Genomic DNA, 15,439 nt, shown 5'->3' with positions numbered 1-15,439 from the left:
ATTAATACTTTTTTCTGGTCTGCTTGAGATTGAAGCAGTTATGGTTGAGTGACAGAGTTTTCTTTGGACCTGAATTGATTTTTGATTTTATCTTTGAAAAAACTTGTCCTTTTAAAAAGGGATTTGTATATAAAATAGCAGAATACACCCAGAGAGAACATGCAATGCAAGACAAAGGAAGATAAGGAGTATATTGCTTGCAAGTGAATATGCTGAATGATTCACAGTGGAATCCTTTAAGGGACTCTTGAAAGACTGATACTCCTAGAATGAGACATATTAGATTAATATATTGTTACAAACTTTGTGAAATTGAAGCACATTTTGCAAATAACAGGATTCTGTTTTAATCAATACTTAATGCAAATTTTTAACATTATGCTGCTCACTGCAACTATGAGTGCAGAAAGTGCTACATTTTTATATATGTACCATATATTATACACTCTCTCTCTCTCTCTCTCTCTCTCTCGCTCTCGCTCTCGCTCTCTCGCTCTCTGTGACCTAAAAGAACATTGTTAAGCCTGGGAAGTGAATCACTCAAATGTGAGGAGATGCCAGAATTAAGGCTGCATATACAACCTTATTGCCCCTTTGTGCATGTGCATTATGATAAAGTCTTTAATTACCCAGCCCAACCTATAATTTCTGAATAAGAGAATGAGAGAGTTAGTATATGTATTTTTAAATTAAAATTCTCATTCATTTTCTTGCAAGCTTTTGTTTAAATTGACCCCTGTTTAGAAGGCCTGATTCTTTCTGACTTGCTCAGGATTTATATCCATGTAAATGAGAGGATAGGAGTGTTCACCAGGGTCTGGTCCCACAATCATGCAGCGCTATATTTAGTGCTATGCCTAAACTGTTTCAGTTCCTGTTTGCCCATTCAACTTTTTCATCTTATAATTCCCTATAAACATCCCTACCTCACAGGTTGTCTATCCACAAAGCTGGTTTTTAAGGATTATGCTTTGTCATGATGATTGTCCTGATTCGAGGTGTTATCCTGAAGCTGGTTTCATCTGCTTTGGAAGCTACAGGGCGTGTGTAATACTAGAATTCATTCTTAACATTAATTCTGCTAAATCAGCTATGAAACTTGGAGAGATTAACAGATCCATTAAATTTGCCTATAGGCAAAATTTCCTCCTAATCCCTGACAGTTAGTGGTTGCTTTATGCCATGAAACATCAAGATTTTTATTACTTGTGCATTTTTTATCTCAGTAATGTAACTGGATGTTCTCATTATACATATAACTGTCTAACATGATTCAAAACAATTTATCTCTTGTCCTCAATGATATCTAGTGGCAATAAATTCTATAGGCTAATTATGCATTGTGTCACAGAATATCCTTTTATCCATTTTTAATTTTCTTTTCAGCTTCATTGGCTCATTCTTAGTAAATGCAGGTGATATAAATTCCTTTTTCCAAATCTCATACAATATATTTTTTTGAAATGGGACTTTCAAATGGTTTGTAATAGAAGCCTGAACATTTAAAATATTCTAGAGAGCTCTTCAGAACCTTGAAATCTCACAGATTTGTATATACTTTTTTAACATTACTAAGGTAGCCTGTCTTTAAATAATATTTTCCACTTCACATACCTATAGGCATTAATCCTCGGGTAAATTAGCCAAAAGAGTATACAGTAATGCACAATGTCTGAATGCTGTATATGTTTACGTATTGTAATAGAATTATGGTTTATCTGAGATTTATTGTATAAATGTGTAATCTGAGGCACAGACGGTGACTAAATACAATTCTGTTTGTTTTATATTGCTGCCTAGCACTGTTTTAATGAACTCAGAATTATACTGTAGCAGCTCTCTTTGCTGTTTTGAAAAATCTGTAGTACAAACAACTCAAGCTATAGAGAATAAATTTATGACATTCCTTGCAATCAGATTTTAATTTTCTTCTACAGTATATCATTCTGCCCTCTGCATCCGTATTTTAATGTAAGTTTAGCAATGAGTAGATTCCCCACCATACATATTTTTTCTTTTTATTTTCTTCATGTATTCTAACATATTTTTTCATTCCATTTCCTCTTCTTTGAAATGTAGTGATCCTTGTTATTTCTCACACCCGACAGTCCCTTATGCTTGCAAAACTTCCTGTTGAAGTCAACAGGATTGTGGCCATTGGTTACAACTATGGTGTTACACTGGCATTCTTAACTAACATTTCCAAGTCTAATACAAATCTTTATGGCATATTATTTTAATTCCTCAAGACTAAACTTATTTTTATTATCATTACAAATTGTTTCCAGCACTGACCAAAATAAGGTAGGTTCTTTCCAAACATAAAGGAAGTACCATCCCTGTTCCAAAGAGTTTAGCGGAAACAGCCTTGGAGTATGGGAAAGAAGAACAATGAACAAGTAAGCTGAATGGCTGATGATTGGCCACGTACTGGTCATAAAAGTTTTCATGGTAAAATGTTGGAGAGAGAGAGAGATGTTGAAGAAGTCAATATGGGAGATAAAGAAAGTCTGGAGGAAAGTTTTAGCTATCTGGACAGTCAGAAAATATTTTGTAGGAAGCCTACTTTGGCTCTTGTTAACCAATGTTAACTAAGTTTCAGTCACAAATATCAACATATTGAATCATTATCACACGTTAGAATGTTTAAGAAGTAAAAATAAATTCTTGTTTAATTGTATTAGCTTTAATTTCATTAGTTGTTTTAATGAATGAATGTGAAATGTCTTTCAATCTATAAAATCAAACTAAAAAATGAAGCTTTATTCAAAATTAAGAGCCAAAAACTTGAATTGAAGACAACATAAAAATAAACATTTCAGAAGTATTTGAGTGCAAATATATTTTAGGGCAGAAAAACATTTTTAAAAGACTGATTTGCTGATGCTCCATCAAAAATGAGGGGTGAAATCCTAGCGATATTGAAATCTGGGGGAATTTTGCTAGTGACCTCATTGGAGCCAGGATTTCATCTGAGTTTTCTGAATCTAGTTGAAATCAACAAAGAGGGTTGTAGGAGTGTTGTTAAATTAAGAGGGACAAGCTCATTACGTGCTGTGGCAAAGTCAGGCTGGACAGCTGTAAGAGAGTGGTGGAAGGCAGTATATGAGCTCTAGAATGGTAAAGGTCTTTCCCCCTTGAGCTGAAAAGAGGTTACTCCAGGTCAGCTAGGGACGCCTGAGTCCAATTAAGGGCTATCTGTGACCTTTAAAAATACATATATGTATATTTTTTTTTTGGTGAGAGAGAGGGAAGTGAGATAAAGTACCTCAGGGAGAAAAGGTTTCTCCTGGTTGGAAGGCTGCTTTCCTCCCTCTAAGGGAAGTTACCAAGGTACTTGTCTGTTTGGAGAAGAACTGGCATCCTAGAGCTAGCATAACAAGGCAGCACCGCAGAGGGGGGCCAGGGAGAGAGATTCTCTTTTTGTGTTACGAATTTTTGTTTGTTTGTTTGGCTGAAGAGTACTGCTTGGGTCAACACTGAGGCCCAGTTTGTAAAATACTGAAAAATAAAATCTGAGGGAGGAATAAAAACTCTCTGGACTGGGACTGATTTACTCCAGAAGGGAAAGTGCTGAGCATGGTGAGGCAAAGGAGGTGCCTTTCCCCGGTACTTTCAAGGTCAGGAAAAGAGCTGCATGAACAAACCTAATCCAAATTTTGATTTAGCATTATGTGTGACGTGTGAGAAGATGACACTCATTACGTTTTGACACAGCAAAAATATTAAACATACCATTTCATTTGTGTGTTTGAGTTCACCATAACTTTTGTCTCTGCTGTGAAGCAGCAGAACTGCTGATAGGTGCTCTGCAAAAGCATTCCTGTTACATTACTGTCCTTCAAACTACTCAGAAAAGTTGTCTGGGCTCAGAGAGCCCCATTTCTCCTCTTCATAAAGGAAGTGTGTGGGTGGAGTGGCGGGGATGAATTGGGAGAAGTGGATTGCCTCAGTGAGGCAGAGGGGAAGGCTTGAGCTATCGTAAAAACCTGTTTAGTTTCTTCAAAGTTGGTCCTCAATAAGCTAATGATATTTTTCACTTCATCCTCCTAAGGAATGTTAAAGGTCTCAAGTCTTTTGGGGATCAGAGCACGCTCCTGGAGCTTGCATATTGGTGGCAGAGGTGCATTAGCAATTAGCAGACCCTTTTTAGTGGTTGGATGTCTCGTGTTCTTGCCTCATTGGGAAGATGGTACTTGGGAATTGTTTTACAACCGGAGTAGTCCAATATCTTGGTGGAGTGTGTGTAGTAATTGGGGAGGGGGTTCTCAGGGGAATGGGCATAATAGAGATGAGTGAGCAGATGTCTTTACTATGGGATGTGTGGAGCACACAGAGGAGTTGGTACCTCTGTGAGAGACAGGCCTTTCCCTAGATCCTGCTGCCTCCAAAGAGAGAGGTCAGCAGTGTCCTTAGAACAGTTCCTAGTTGTGCATACCACTGCTCGGGGATATTATTCTATTGTTTTCTAGGATTGTTTAGTATGTGGGCATGCGGAAAAGCCTGTTTTACTCTGGTGAAGTTTTCAGGTCAGTTTTTGGCACTCAGAATATTTCTTCAGCACTAAATAAAAGTTATGGATTTTTCTTATGATATGTTTGTAGAAGGTATGTCTTTCATTAAGCAAAACAATTTACACTGGATTATGCAAATATTATCTACCTATAGAGAATTAACAGATGGATTTATTGGGGCATTTAACTTAATATCTGTGTCATGAAAACCCAATTATTCCTAAAAACAATCATTCAGGAGTGATTTTATGAGTTCTTCCTATTGCTGATGAGGGATACACTGTGTATGTTTGGTTAACTCAATAAAGAATCGTGCTGTAAAACCAAGATGAACAATTCATGTATATCTGAAATACATTCCAGTTTATGTGCTGCACTAAATGACAGATTGAATTTTGTATGCTGTCATTGTTCAGCTCAAAGTCAGCTGAGATTGCAGTTCTGTTATTGTTTGTGTACATATAAATATTTCTAAATGTTTGCTAGAGAAAGTACAATAGTAACAGTGGTTATTTAAAATGACTGAATATGGTAGTGAAGTAAAATACCACTATTCCTGAATAGGGATGTTGTGGATGATTGGACATCAGTTTCACATAGGAGGCCCAGGAGAGGGCTTTGGTGTTCATCATTGGCTTTAATACATGATAATTGTGTAAGATTATCAACATTTAGTTAGTCTTCTGAGCAGAGCTATAGTGCTTCTGTAGGGAGTTCTAACTCTGTCCCCAGTTAATTCAAGCAGGCATATTTAAGGCCCTCCAAGACATGCCCCAGGGTAGATCATAAGCCGCTGTAAATTGTCATAGCTACATTCTAATCAAGGATCTGCCCCCATACTATCTCAAGAATGCTCTTGGCAGCATCTACAGTTAAAGCATTTTTTAGAACACCATTTTGGTCTTAATGTTCTAGAATCACTATATGTTAAAACTCCTTAAGGGAATGGTAGATATGTTAGGCCTTCTGTTACAGTATATTCTTTCCTGGTGAAGGAAACAGCAATAAGCCTTGATAAACTAGCTTCCCTAAGGGATGCACTTAACTGCCTCTTAATGGAATAATATTTGTCACTAATATTCAACAGTCTTCAGCTGACCTACAGTTAATGTTAGTTCAACAGGAGATGCTCCTTAATGTACAGGCCACTACACATTTATTTAAGGCAGGCAGAGATGCTGGTGGTGCAGCAAAGTCTATAATTCATTAGTATTTGTGCTCTTGGACTGCCATCCTGTGAACAGTTTGGAGAAGGATGTCTGTGCCAGAACCAGTTTTATTTTAGATGTGAATAATCCTGTAACATCTGGAACTTCCATATTAGGACTGGCCAGAGTTAAAATTAGGTTGTCCAAACTCTTAGAAACTCTGGTTCCTTTAGGCTACACATGAAGTCAAATGGCTTCTCTTGCAAAGGTGGAATCCTGTTTGTGTCTGAAGGCTGAGTACTGGTATAATAATTTAGCTGAAATGACAGCTCTTGACAGACTCCTTTATAAACAGTGGAAAGAACTTCAGAAGTTTCAGGATTCTGGATAGACTTTGAAATCACTGAAAGCTGCAGGTGCTCAGCACTTTTGAAAACCATGGCAGCGGGTTTTATTTCTCTCACGTACAAGCTAATCATTACCTTTATAAACATTCTTTAAAATGAATAAATATTTAATTTAAAAAGAGAGAAATTATAGTTACTTGCAACATTTTTACCTCAGTACCTTCAGAAAAGACCGCTTGCCTATAACTTTTACCTTTAGCTTCATTTATAATTGCTGTATTTTTGCATCTGTGTTTGTGGATTCCAGACATCTGCCTTAGCACCTGGTGTGTTTGTGAAATTATTTGTGTTGCAAGAAAAATGTTGCTTTTGTTCATAAATGTTTGTGGGAGATCAGCAAAGATGTCAGAGGGAAAGAAAGAAGGAAATCGAACATCACCTACTTGAAACCATGTCACCCCTCCAAAGCCCATTGACAGAAGTTTTTCCCATTGACTTTACAGAAGCCAACTCTGAGTCATGGTGTATGTTATTTTAAGCACAGTTGATTTTGCTTTTTAAATGGTGGAAAAATAAAGACCTATCTGTGATCACCACTATATTAAAAGGCAGGGGGAACCTGCCTATGCCTACTGTCTAACTAGAGCTGAAAAGGCACTTAACAGCCAAAAAGATTTAATATAGTGGGAGAACTTTAATAGCTAGTTAAATAAATCAGTGTCTTATCTGAGCCTTGACAAGTTCTGATTTAATGGGCTGAACACACTTTCACCTGTTATTAGTCTAAGAGCTTTAAGATTTAACAAAACCATACTTGATTTGGCGAGGTATTTCAAGCTAAGATTTTTTTACTTATTACTATACGAACAGTCTATTCTATTTCCCCTTGGCAAAAGGGATGGTCATCTCAGTTGAGCCCGCAATAATTTTTTGCTTGAATTGTCTAGGAAAGCGAAATCAAGGAATGTGAAATTTGTCAATCAGCTGTCAGGTGAAGTAGGCTAAACTGAAACAAAGCTACTAAGAGTGAAGTAATATGTCATTGGTTAAGCTAAAACTTACATGTTGTTTCTTTTTACTCATCATTTTTAAGATGAATGTAATCAGTTGTCAAGGCAGAATTACTGGGTGATAAATATGTGCTGCTAAAAGCAGACATAGCAGTTACAATACAAATACAAATGCAATAATGAAGGAAAATAATTTTGAATCATGATATTGATTTGAGCCATATTAGAAAAAGAGCACTGCTGTTTGTTGGGATTTTGTGGTTCCCAGTGAGTCTGATGCTGGGTAGAATCAAGGGACTTCGATGCGATTCGATTCAATTCAATATGTGCACAAAAGGAGAGCCCCCCGGTACAAAAATCAGGCAGAGTCCCTCCAGCAAGGAACCCCTCCCGTTGCTATTTTGTAGCACTTGGCACTTATATAACAAGTTACATAACAAGTTACATAACATGAACCTCTAACCAATCAGAGTTATCACATGCTCATAGTTCTCCAGTCCACATGCTGAGCTCATCCCCCTCCCCCTGGCTTTCTCTAGAATGTTCCTAGGCTGGTGAGCCACAGTATGCTTCCCTATGCATAAGCACCCTGCAAACCACATTTTATCCAAAATGAACCCAAGCATACCCTTCATGTTACAATCTCTGTAGGCCCAGACTTGACATGGAATCTAGAGTATTAAATTACTGCAACTTTATTAGTTGAGGAATCTAATGCTAATCCTCTTGAAACCAATGGCAAAATGTGAGAAGGAGCACACCTACTCTACTTGTGCAAAGGCATAATTATTTCAGCCCTTGTAAATTGCAGCAATCTCAGGACTACTCTAATTTATGTTGATTTTTAACTGCCCTCTATTATAGTGAAATGTGTTCTGGCTGCACTCTCTCCCTTCTTTTAGTGTACCCCTACAGCAGGGGACAAGATGATGTAAGAGAAAGCTGCCTATGTCTGCTTTGCACCAGCCAAGGATTCCCACACACGGACACCAGGGGAATCTTAAACTCTCGGAAGCAGCCTTTTGTGCTGCCAGGGTAGGGCAGTTGTGTTCCAATGACTGGTTATAGTTGTGTTTAAAATTTGCTAGCTCTTATTCTTTATTTCCAGTGAGTGACTGTTCTCCAGGCTTGCTTTCATTGTCCAAAAATATTGCATTATAATAAAATAAAAATATTTAAATACATCTTTTTGTTAATGAATCAAAAGATTCTGAAGAGTATTTTGTTTAATATCCATGACATTTGGAATGCATGTGATAAGAACTATGGAATGCACTACATAAGAACTTTGTATTCCATACATTCGGTGTTGAAATTAGTATTTTAAGAATCCTGAATATTTCTGTTCTGTTACTGGATATGCACTAGACCCTTCTAGTAGCCAAATTATTACCTCTTATCTTTCCACTAAGTTAGCCAAAGATTATAGTGGATAAAGAGCTCATTCCTACATCCTTCTAAAGTCACTGGTAGTTCTGCCACAGACTTCCCGGGGAACAATATCAGCCCCTAATTTTCGATCTGATGTTTCAAGATATTGTGTTCAAGTCTTCTTCAAGCTGTACATACATTTTTATTGATTTCTTATTTTATTTCTGTCAAATCAATTAGAAATGCATTGTTCTAGATCCTCAGAGCGGTCCAGGGAGCCAGTTGCACCCCAGATCCTGGGACTGTTTTTACCCCATGTGTGTGAAGCTTCTTTAGCTGGTAACTTATCCCAGGGAGCCATCTGTCAGCTAGAGAGCTACTTCAGTGCATCTGTAATCTTGCTAACAACACACCTGTAACCATTTATGTCAGAGTTTTCAGGGGCTTTATGTAGGAACCAGCTGTATGCTTGACAAGAATTACTCCAAATGAAGGGAATACCTAGCAGAGATGGGGTCAGTTTCTGCCCCCTTTTGCCCCACAGAGTTTTGTAAAGGGAATGGAGGATGGGCCGGGAGTTGAGCCATTCTTATTGATATTCCCCTTAATTTTCTTTAGTAAAAAAGTAAATATCTCATCCCAGCAATAAAAGAAATAGTGTCTCATCTAAATTGATAAAAGGAAATACTGTTTTGTATACAGTACACAATGACCCTATGAAGCTCATTGCCACAAATATCAGTGAGGTTTAGTGGGATTCAAAAAAGACATTGACTTTTCTATGGATAGCGAGAACATCCACAGTTACATTGATAAGGTGGTTTGTTTGTTTGAAAGGATATAGAGCTTCATGGTACAAGCCAACTGTGAATTGTTGTATATTAGGAAGAAATTCCACTAAAGGCAATTTATTCCATAATTGTCTACTACAGGATTTCTTGTCGCTTCCTCAGAAGCAAGAACTACTGACCAGTGTCAGAGACAGGACACTAAACTAAACTAGACAAGCCATTGATGTGATCCAGTATGGCAACTTCTACAGTATGTTTCTATTTAATTAATTTTTTTTAAGAAATAGCCAAGCCATATCCCATTAGAAATGTGATAGGTGTTTGAGTGATAAAATTAAAGAAAGCACAGTTATGTCTAATGTGGCCCTCTATTCCATTTCAGAGCTCTACCTCTGACTCATGGACCCTTAGAAGGGTCCAAATTTGCCCTCATTTTATCTAGTTTAACTTGGTCATTTTTAAGGCTAAGTGTTTTGTAATGTGGCCACTTATTTTTGTAGATAAAAAGTTTATAGAGTATGTCTGCACACTTCCATTCTTATATAAGAACAATCTGAGTCGGACACAGTTTTACTGCACATGCTTTCTGAAATGACCCAGCTTTTAGCTGTAATGATAACCTATACAAAATCTGCTATACAAAACTGTGTTAAGGCAATTTTATCTAACCATTGTCTTGCTACAGTTTTATTAAACTTTTGATATGATCTCATCTAGACTGCTCACTGGTGACTGCACTGTCATGTGGTAGAGATTTCAGACATAGAAGGAATGGATAGCTGTTGGATTATGGAGTCTTTAACATCTAGGTTGCCATTCAAAATCCATCCCAGGTTGATACTGAGCAAATGCTATTGCCAGCTGATGGCTGTTCAGTAGCCTTTCTGCAGTGAGTTGGAGATCTTGGTAAGTTGGTTCCAGCTGCTAGTAGGCAGGTATCCTCACCACAATAATCACCCATACAATTGCCTCCCTCAGTGTGGGTTCTGTCCATTGTCTCTTTGCTGAGCCTTTCTGCCCTCTCACTCTTAAAGTTCTCTACGACAGATTTGAGGTATGTTGGTAGAACGCTGTGGGAAGGTTTGAGCTGCCACTATCCACATTGTAGTTGTTCTGTGGCTAAATAGGGGCTTTATATCTCTGGGTATGGCATAACTAAAAATGCATTTAAAACAAGACTGAAAGGTAAAAAATAGATATTTCAAACTGAACTGATTTAATGTCTCATCTGTCCTTTTGCAGTTGTCATTCTTGTAGAGCTTGTAAATGCAATGTTTCAATTTCTCGTATGCAGAAAATGCTCTTCGCCTCTTCCATTTTTAATATAGCTGGATTCGCTTTGTAGGTGATCATATGTACAGTGCAAGCAACATCTTAAATATAGACATGGGACCTGCACCTGCTCCCACTGAAGTCAGAAAAATTCCTACTGACTTTCTTGGTGCAGGACCAAGTCCTTAGAACCTGATCCAATAAATAAATACATACAGGTCATCATTCAGCAAAGTACTTAAACATGTGCTTAATTTTAAGAACATAAATAGTTTCATTAAAATCAGTAGGCGTTAAGCACATATTTAAAGCTAGATTACTAACCTCAGGGATTCAGAAACATGACTAAGGCTACAGAAGTCATGAAGCTGGCTTAAAAGTCGTGAGATTATAAAATTTAATGCATTTTGGGTTTTCTTTGTTTTGCCTTCTGGTTTTTGAGCATTAGGGGTCACATTTCCAAATGTGTTTTCTGCAGTCATGAAGGCTGGAAACTTTTCTTTGTTTTACGAAAGCTGTTATCTCATTGCATGAGGTGCTTTTAACCACATTGCTTGAGGGGCTTTAATGAAAACACCAAATATCATGAGACTCATAGTAAAATCACAAGAGTTGGCAGCACTGTTAAGCATGTTCTTGTGTTCCTTGCTAAATCAAAGGCTTAAATAACCAGGGTGGGAAATCCCAGAGATAAGTCAGCTTGTTGCTGTGAGCTAACAAGATAAAAACGTTTGAACAGGTCCTTGAAGTGGTATGCTACTAAATATAGATGCAGACTGCTTTAATGAATATTTCATCTAAAAGATCCTACTAATTAAGATACACCTCTCAAGTGAAACCTGGAAAATTACCATTGATAATTGTGCTGTTAAAAATGTGCACCCTTGCATCTCTGAAATAGCTGTGTAGTGAAGATGTGCACTCTGTGAAGGAGAGAGGTTTTGATGCATTCCCTGTGCAATCCTAGCCCATCTCTGCAAGCATAGGAGACTCTTAAGGAAACAAGGGTAAGGAAATTGCTTTTGTGGTAGGAGACAGCGTGCTCCTGCATCTCATGGAGCATAGCTCCACAAGTGATCTTTGTGCCCAGTGAGGACAGTGGCTCGGGCTACACCATGGGGAGGGCAACACCAGAATACGACAGCCTATATCATTCATGTAGGGCAGCTGGGCAGCCTGGCAGCTGTGGAGTTACCCTGAAACGGAAGGTCTCTGTGTTGCTCTGTGCCTGGGAGACAAGATGTCCACTTGCCCTAATCGCCACAAGCTTTACTGGTGAGCATTCATTTCATTCAGACTGTGTTGGTCACAAGTTTTGATTCTAAAGCAGGTCCCACTGGATTCACAGCTGTTTGGGTCCAAATATAATGTAAGGGCCACTGTACTGTTTAACCTTTCTCTGAGACTGTTCTCTTTGGTGGGGGGGATTAGTTGTATTGTTCTAGATTATTTTAACAAAAATGCACATCCTCAAAAATCAGTGTATAGTAAGTACTGGATTTTAACAAAAAGGAATATTGACTTTTTTAACGTGACCCTTTCATGGTCCAATAGAAATGAAATGCAGGACAGCAGACTTACATCTATTTAATGCAATGAAGTAGAATGAAGGTGCCAGACTGTTTCAGTTTAATTCAGTGTCCGCATGTCAGTTTAATAATGAACCTCTGCTTACAAGGCTATCCTCAGGCTGGCCGCTGGGGAGATGAACAGTGTGCCCTGCCCTCAACCCACCTATGCCTCCACCACCACCTGCAGAGACCCGCTGCTACTTCCGTATAGGCAGCAGATTGTGCTGGTTCCACTGCACAGTAGGCTTCAGCACTTGTGAAGGTGAAGAATTTGCCCCCTAATGAAGTGATTGGGGGAGGGGAAGAGAGGAAATTCTTCAGTCAAAGGCTTCCACCACATTAGATAATAATAAAAGTATATCAACTAAAGAGCACTGATAAATACCTCTGCTGTTGTACTGGCTGATTTTTTTTTGTTGTATCTAGGGTGACCTGACAGCAAGTGTGAAAAATCGGGATGGGAGTGGGGGTAATAGGAGCCTATATAAGAAAAAGACCCAAAAATTGGGACTGTCCCCATAAAATTGGGACATCTGATCACCCTAGTTGTGTCTGAGTTTTATATAACAACTGCTTATCTCCAGAAACAAAACACATAAAAAATACATAAATAAAAATAGCATTATATCTTTGAGAAGGAACAGCTGAGATACCAGCTAGTGAAAGCTACCTCTCAAAGCACAGAAATTTAATAGAAGTATTTATGATAGAGTAATTATGTTTCGATCTTTTAGGTACCACGATCAACAAGATGTTACTAGCAACTTCCTTGGAGCTATGTGGTTGATTTCAATAACTTTCCTATCCATTGGATATGGTGACATGGTACCTAATACATACTGTGGGAAAGGAGTCTGTTTACTTACTGGAATAATGGTAAGTGTCACTGATTTTCTTCACTAACTTTCTCATGTATTCAGTTAAATCAAGTCTAACTTGGTGGTGATATAAAATGCTTATCAGTAGTTTGTACAGTACGTGGGTTGCTTTGGGCCACTCCCTAAATCTTTCATTCTGGTGGTAACTGAGAGCATTCGCCTTCTATAGGCAGGGCCGCCCAGAGGATTCAGGGGGCCTGGGGCAAAGCAATTTCAGGGGCCCCTTCCATAAAAAAAAAAAAAGGTTGCAATACCACAAAATACTATATTCTAGTGGGGGCCCCTGTGGGGCCCAGGGCCTGGGGCCAATTGCCCCACTTGCCCCCCCCCCCGGGCGGCCTTGTCTATAGGTAAATGCAGAGCTTTAGTATAAAACATGGAGAAACCAAATCTAAGCTGCTGTTATTCTGAGAATCAGAGTGTCAATAAAGCCTGTTTCTAGAGGTTACGATATAACGACAACACTTATGGATCTTGCTTTGTGTATGGGCATATGTAAGTAGATCAGTAATAATAGCAAAACTATAATCTTATACCCGTTTCTTAAAATTTTTAAGTTATTTAAATATATAGAAAAGCTACTGTGGCTAGTCTCCCATAGCATGTTTTACTGTGCATGAGTTTTCTAAGGTAGTCCACATATATATATAATTGCTTTTAAGTAGGTTTATATAATATATCTACCATAAATGCAATGCTAATGTGGTATTTGTTACTGTATTATACTATATTACTAGGGTTGTACTAATGTCTAATTTTAATATTTGGCTAATGCACTATAACTGACAGTGATATTTGGTTAAAGCCAAATAGTGGATAGAGCAACAAATGACAGTCACATGTATTTCATTTGATCTTATTTTGCTGCAGAATGTTATTAATAAAGGGCTTGACCCTGCAATTCTTATTTATGAAAGCGCCCATTAAATGTAATGTAAGCTGGCCCCAAGTCAGCACCAGTAGTAACCCAACTTCATATACTGTAGTTATATTTTTCTATTATTTTAATAACTTTCTATTCTTGTGTTCACACATAAAAAAAATACAGCTTGAACATCTGCCTTTCATTATTAAACAGGTATTGGGATCTTGGCTCAGACCTAATGATAACTAAAGGTTGTTTTCTAAAAAAGTTGCCTTTTCTGTACAGATATTCTGGCAGATACATTCAACTGAAAATAATTCCTTTTTCTTTTTATAGAATTATATATACTTCTGTTTCTAAAATGTGAAGTAGACTAATGCACTCTGGAAGGCTTGGAGACTTTATGCCAATTGTTCTTTTACTTATGATAGATTTCTTGTCATTGACTTAGAGTGGTTGAGATAATAAGAAAGTCTCCATGTCCTCTTAGCAAAGTTTGCTGATAGTAGCGGATACAGATTGTTTTAAAATACAGTTTGCAATTTAGACTTAAAACACAGCCTGGAAGAGTGAAACAGAAAGCTTCCGTAGAGTGTATCAAAGCAAGCTCAAATTTGCCATCTTCCAAGGTGCTTGACTGTCCTCCTCAGCAGGGGCAGCTCTATGTATTTTGCTGCCCCAAGCACGGCAGTCAGGTAGCTTTCAGCAGCATGCTTGTGGGAGGTTTGCTAGTAATGTGGATTTGGCAGCATACCTGTGGGAGGTCCACCAGTCCCATGCCTTCAGTGTACCTGCCACCAAGTTGCTGTAGAAACCAAGGGACCGGCGGACCTCCCACAGGCATGCCAAAGGCAGCCTGACTGCTGCCCTCACGGTGACCGGCAGGCCACCCTGCGTGGCTTGCCGCCCCAGGCACGTGCTTGGTGCACTGGTGCCTGGAGCCGCCCCTGCTCCTCAGTACAAGATGGGTTCTGACACCAAGGAAGGGGGGTCAAAGAAGAATTTTCCATCAGGGAATCTGACATGAGTAGTGTAGTAAGAAGAGGGAAGAAAAGCACCCACTACTGTGGGGAGAGACTGGAAGAAACAATCCCCCACTCCCTTTCAGCAATGAGAAGCAACGGCAGCTGATTGGTTAATGCTACAGGAACTGAGAGGTACATTGCCTTTTCCAATGTGTCTGAAGAATTACTGAGCCAAACTTTGGTTTTAAATTAATCTGAATATGCATTCAGTGCAAATTTTGGAACATGATTGGTATTTGCAATATGAAAAATCCTTTTGTGCAGAGTAAATTTTATACGGAACTCTTATGATGGACTTTCTAGCCTCAAAAAGGGGTGGTAAGTGCACTCACACTGGCTCTGATCTCATGTGGGTTTCACACCAATTCAAGTCCATTGACACCAATGGAGTTACCACTGATTTGTGCTAGCATAGCTGAGATCAGCATTAGGGCCTCTTCTCGAAAACTTTGATAGTTAAGGTTCTGCTGTATAATTGTAATGTGGTAAGAACACAGTAAAAATAAAATAATTAAAAACAGACTCCAAATTGTTGCAAGTATCTTTCTCCATATTCATGACTGGAATGATAAGCAATATTTATCATTTTACTTATGAGAATGTGATTCTACTGCAAGCATAAAATAGTTTGTCATAGTTGCTTCTAC

General features: G+C 38.4%; 1 protein-coding gene across 3 annotated transcripts in view; it reads left to right on the top strand.

The window, feature by feature from the left end:
* Window positions 1-15,439, top strand: part of KCNN2 (potassium calcium-activated channel subfamily N member 2) — a 189,246-nt gene that overhangs the window by 141,162 nt on the left and 32,645 nt on the right. For all 3 annotated transcript variants that reach the window (XM_030567053.1, XM_030567051.1, XM_030567054.1), the window contains exon 6: window positions 12,759-12,900. In XM_030567053.1, coding sequence (XP_030422913.1) covers window positions 12,759-12,900 — 142 coding nt within the window. The remainder of the gene's footprint in view (window positions 1-12,758; window positions 12,901-15,439) is intronic.

This window comes from Gopherus evgoodei, chromosome 6, assembly GCF_007399415.2.
Source record: "Gopherus evgoodei ecotype Sinaloan lineage chromosome 6, rGopEvg1_v1.p, whole genome shotgun sequence".
Classification (NCBI taxonomy): Eukaryota; Metazoa; Chordata; order Testudines; family Testudinidae; genus Gopherus; species Gopherus evgoodei.
Note: the sequence above shows the minus strand (reverse complement) of the source record. Positions and strands in the feature narration are given on the sequence as shown.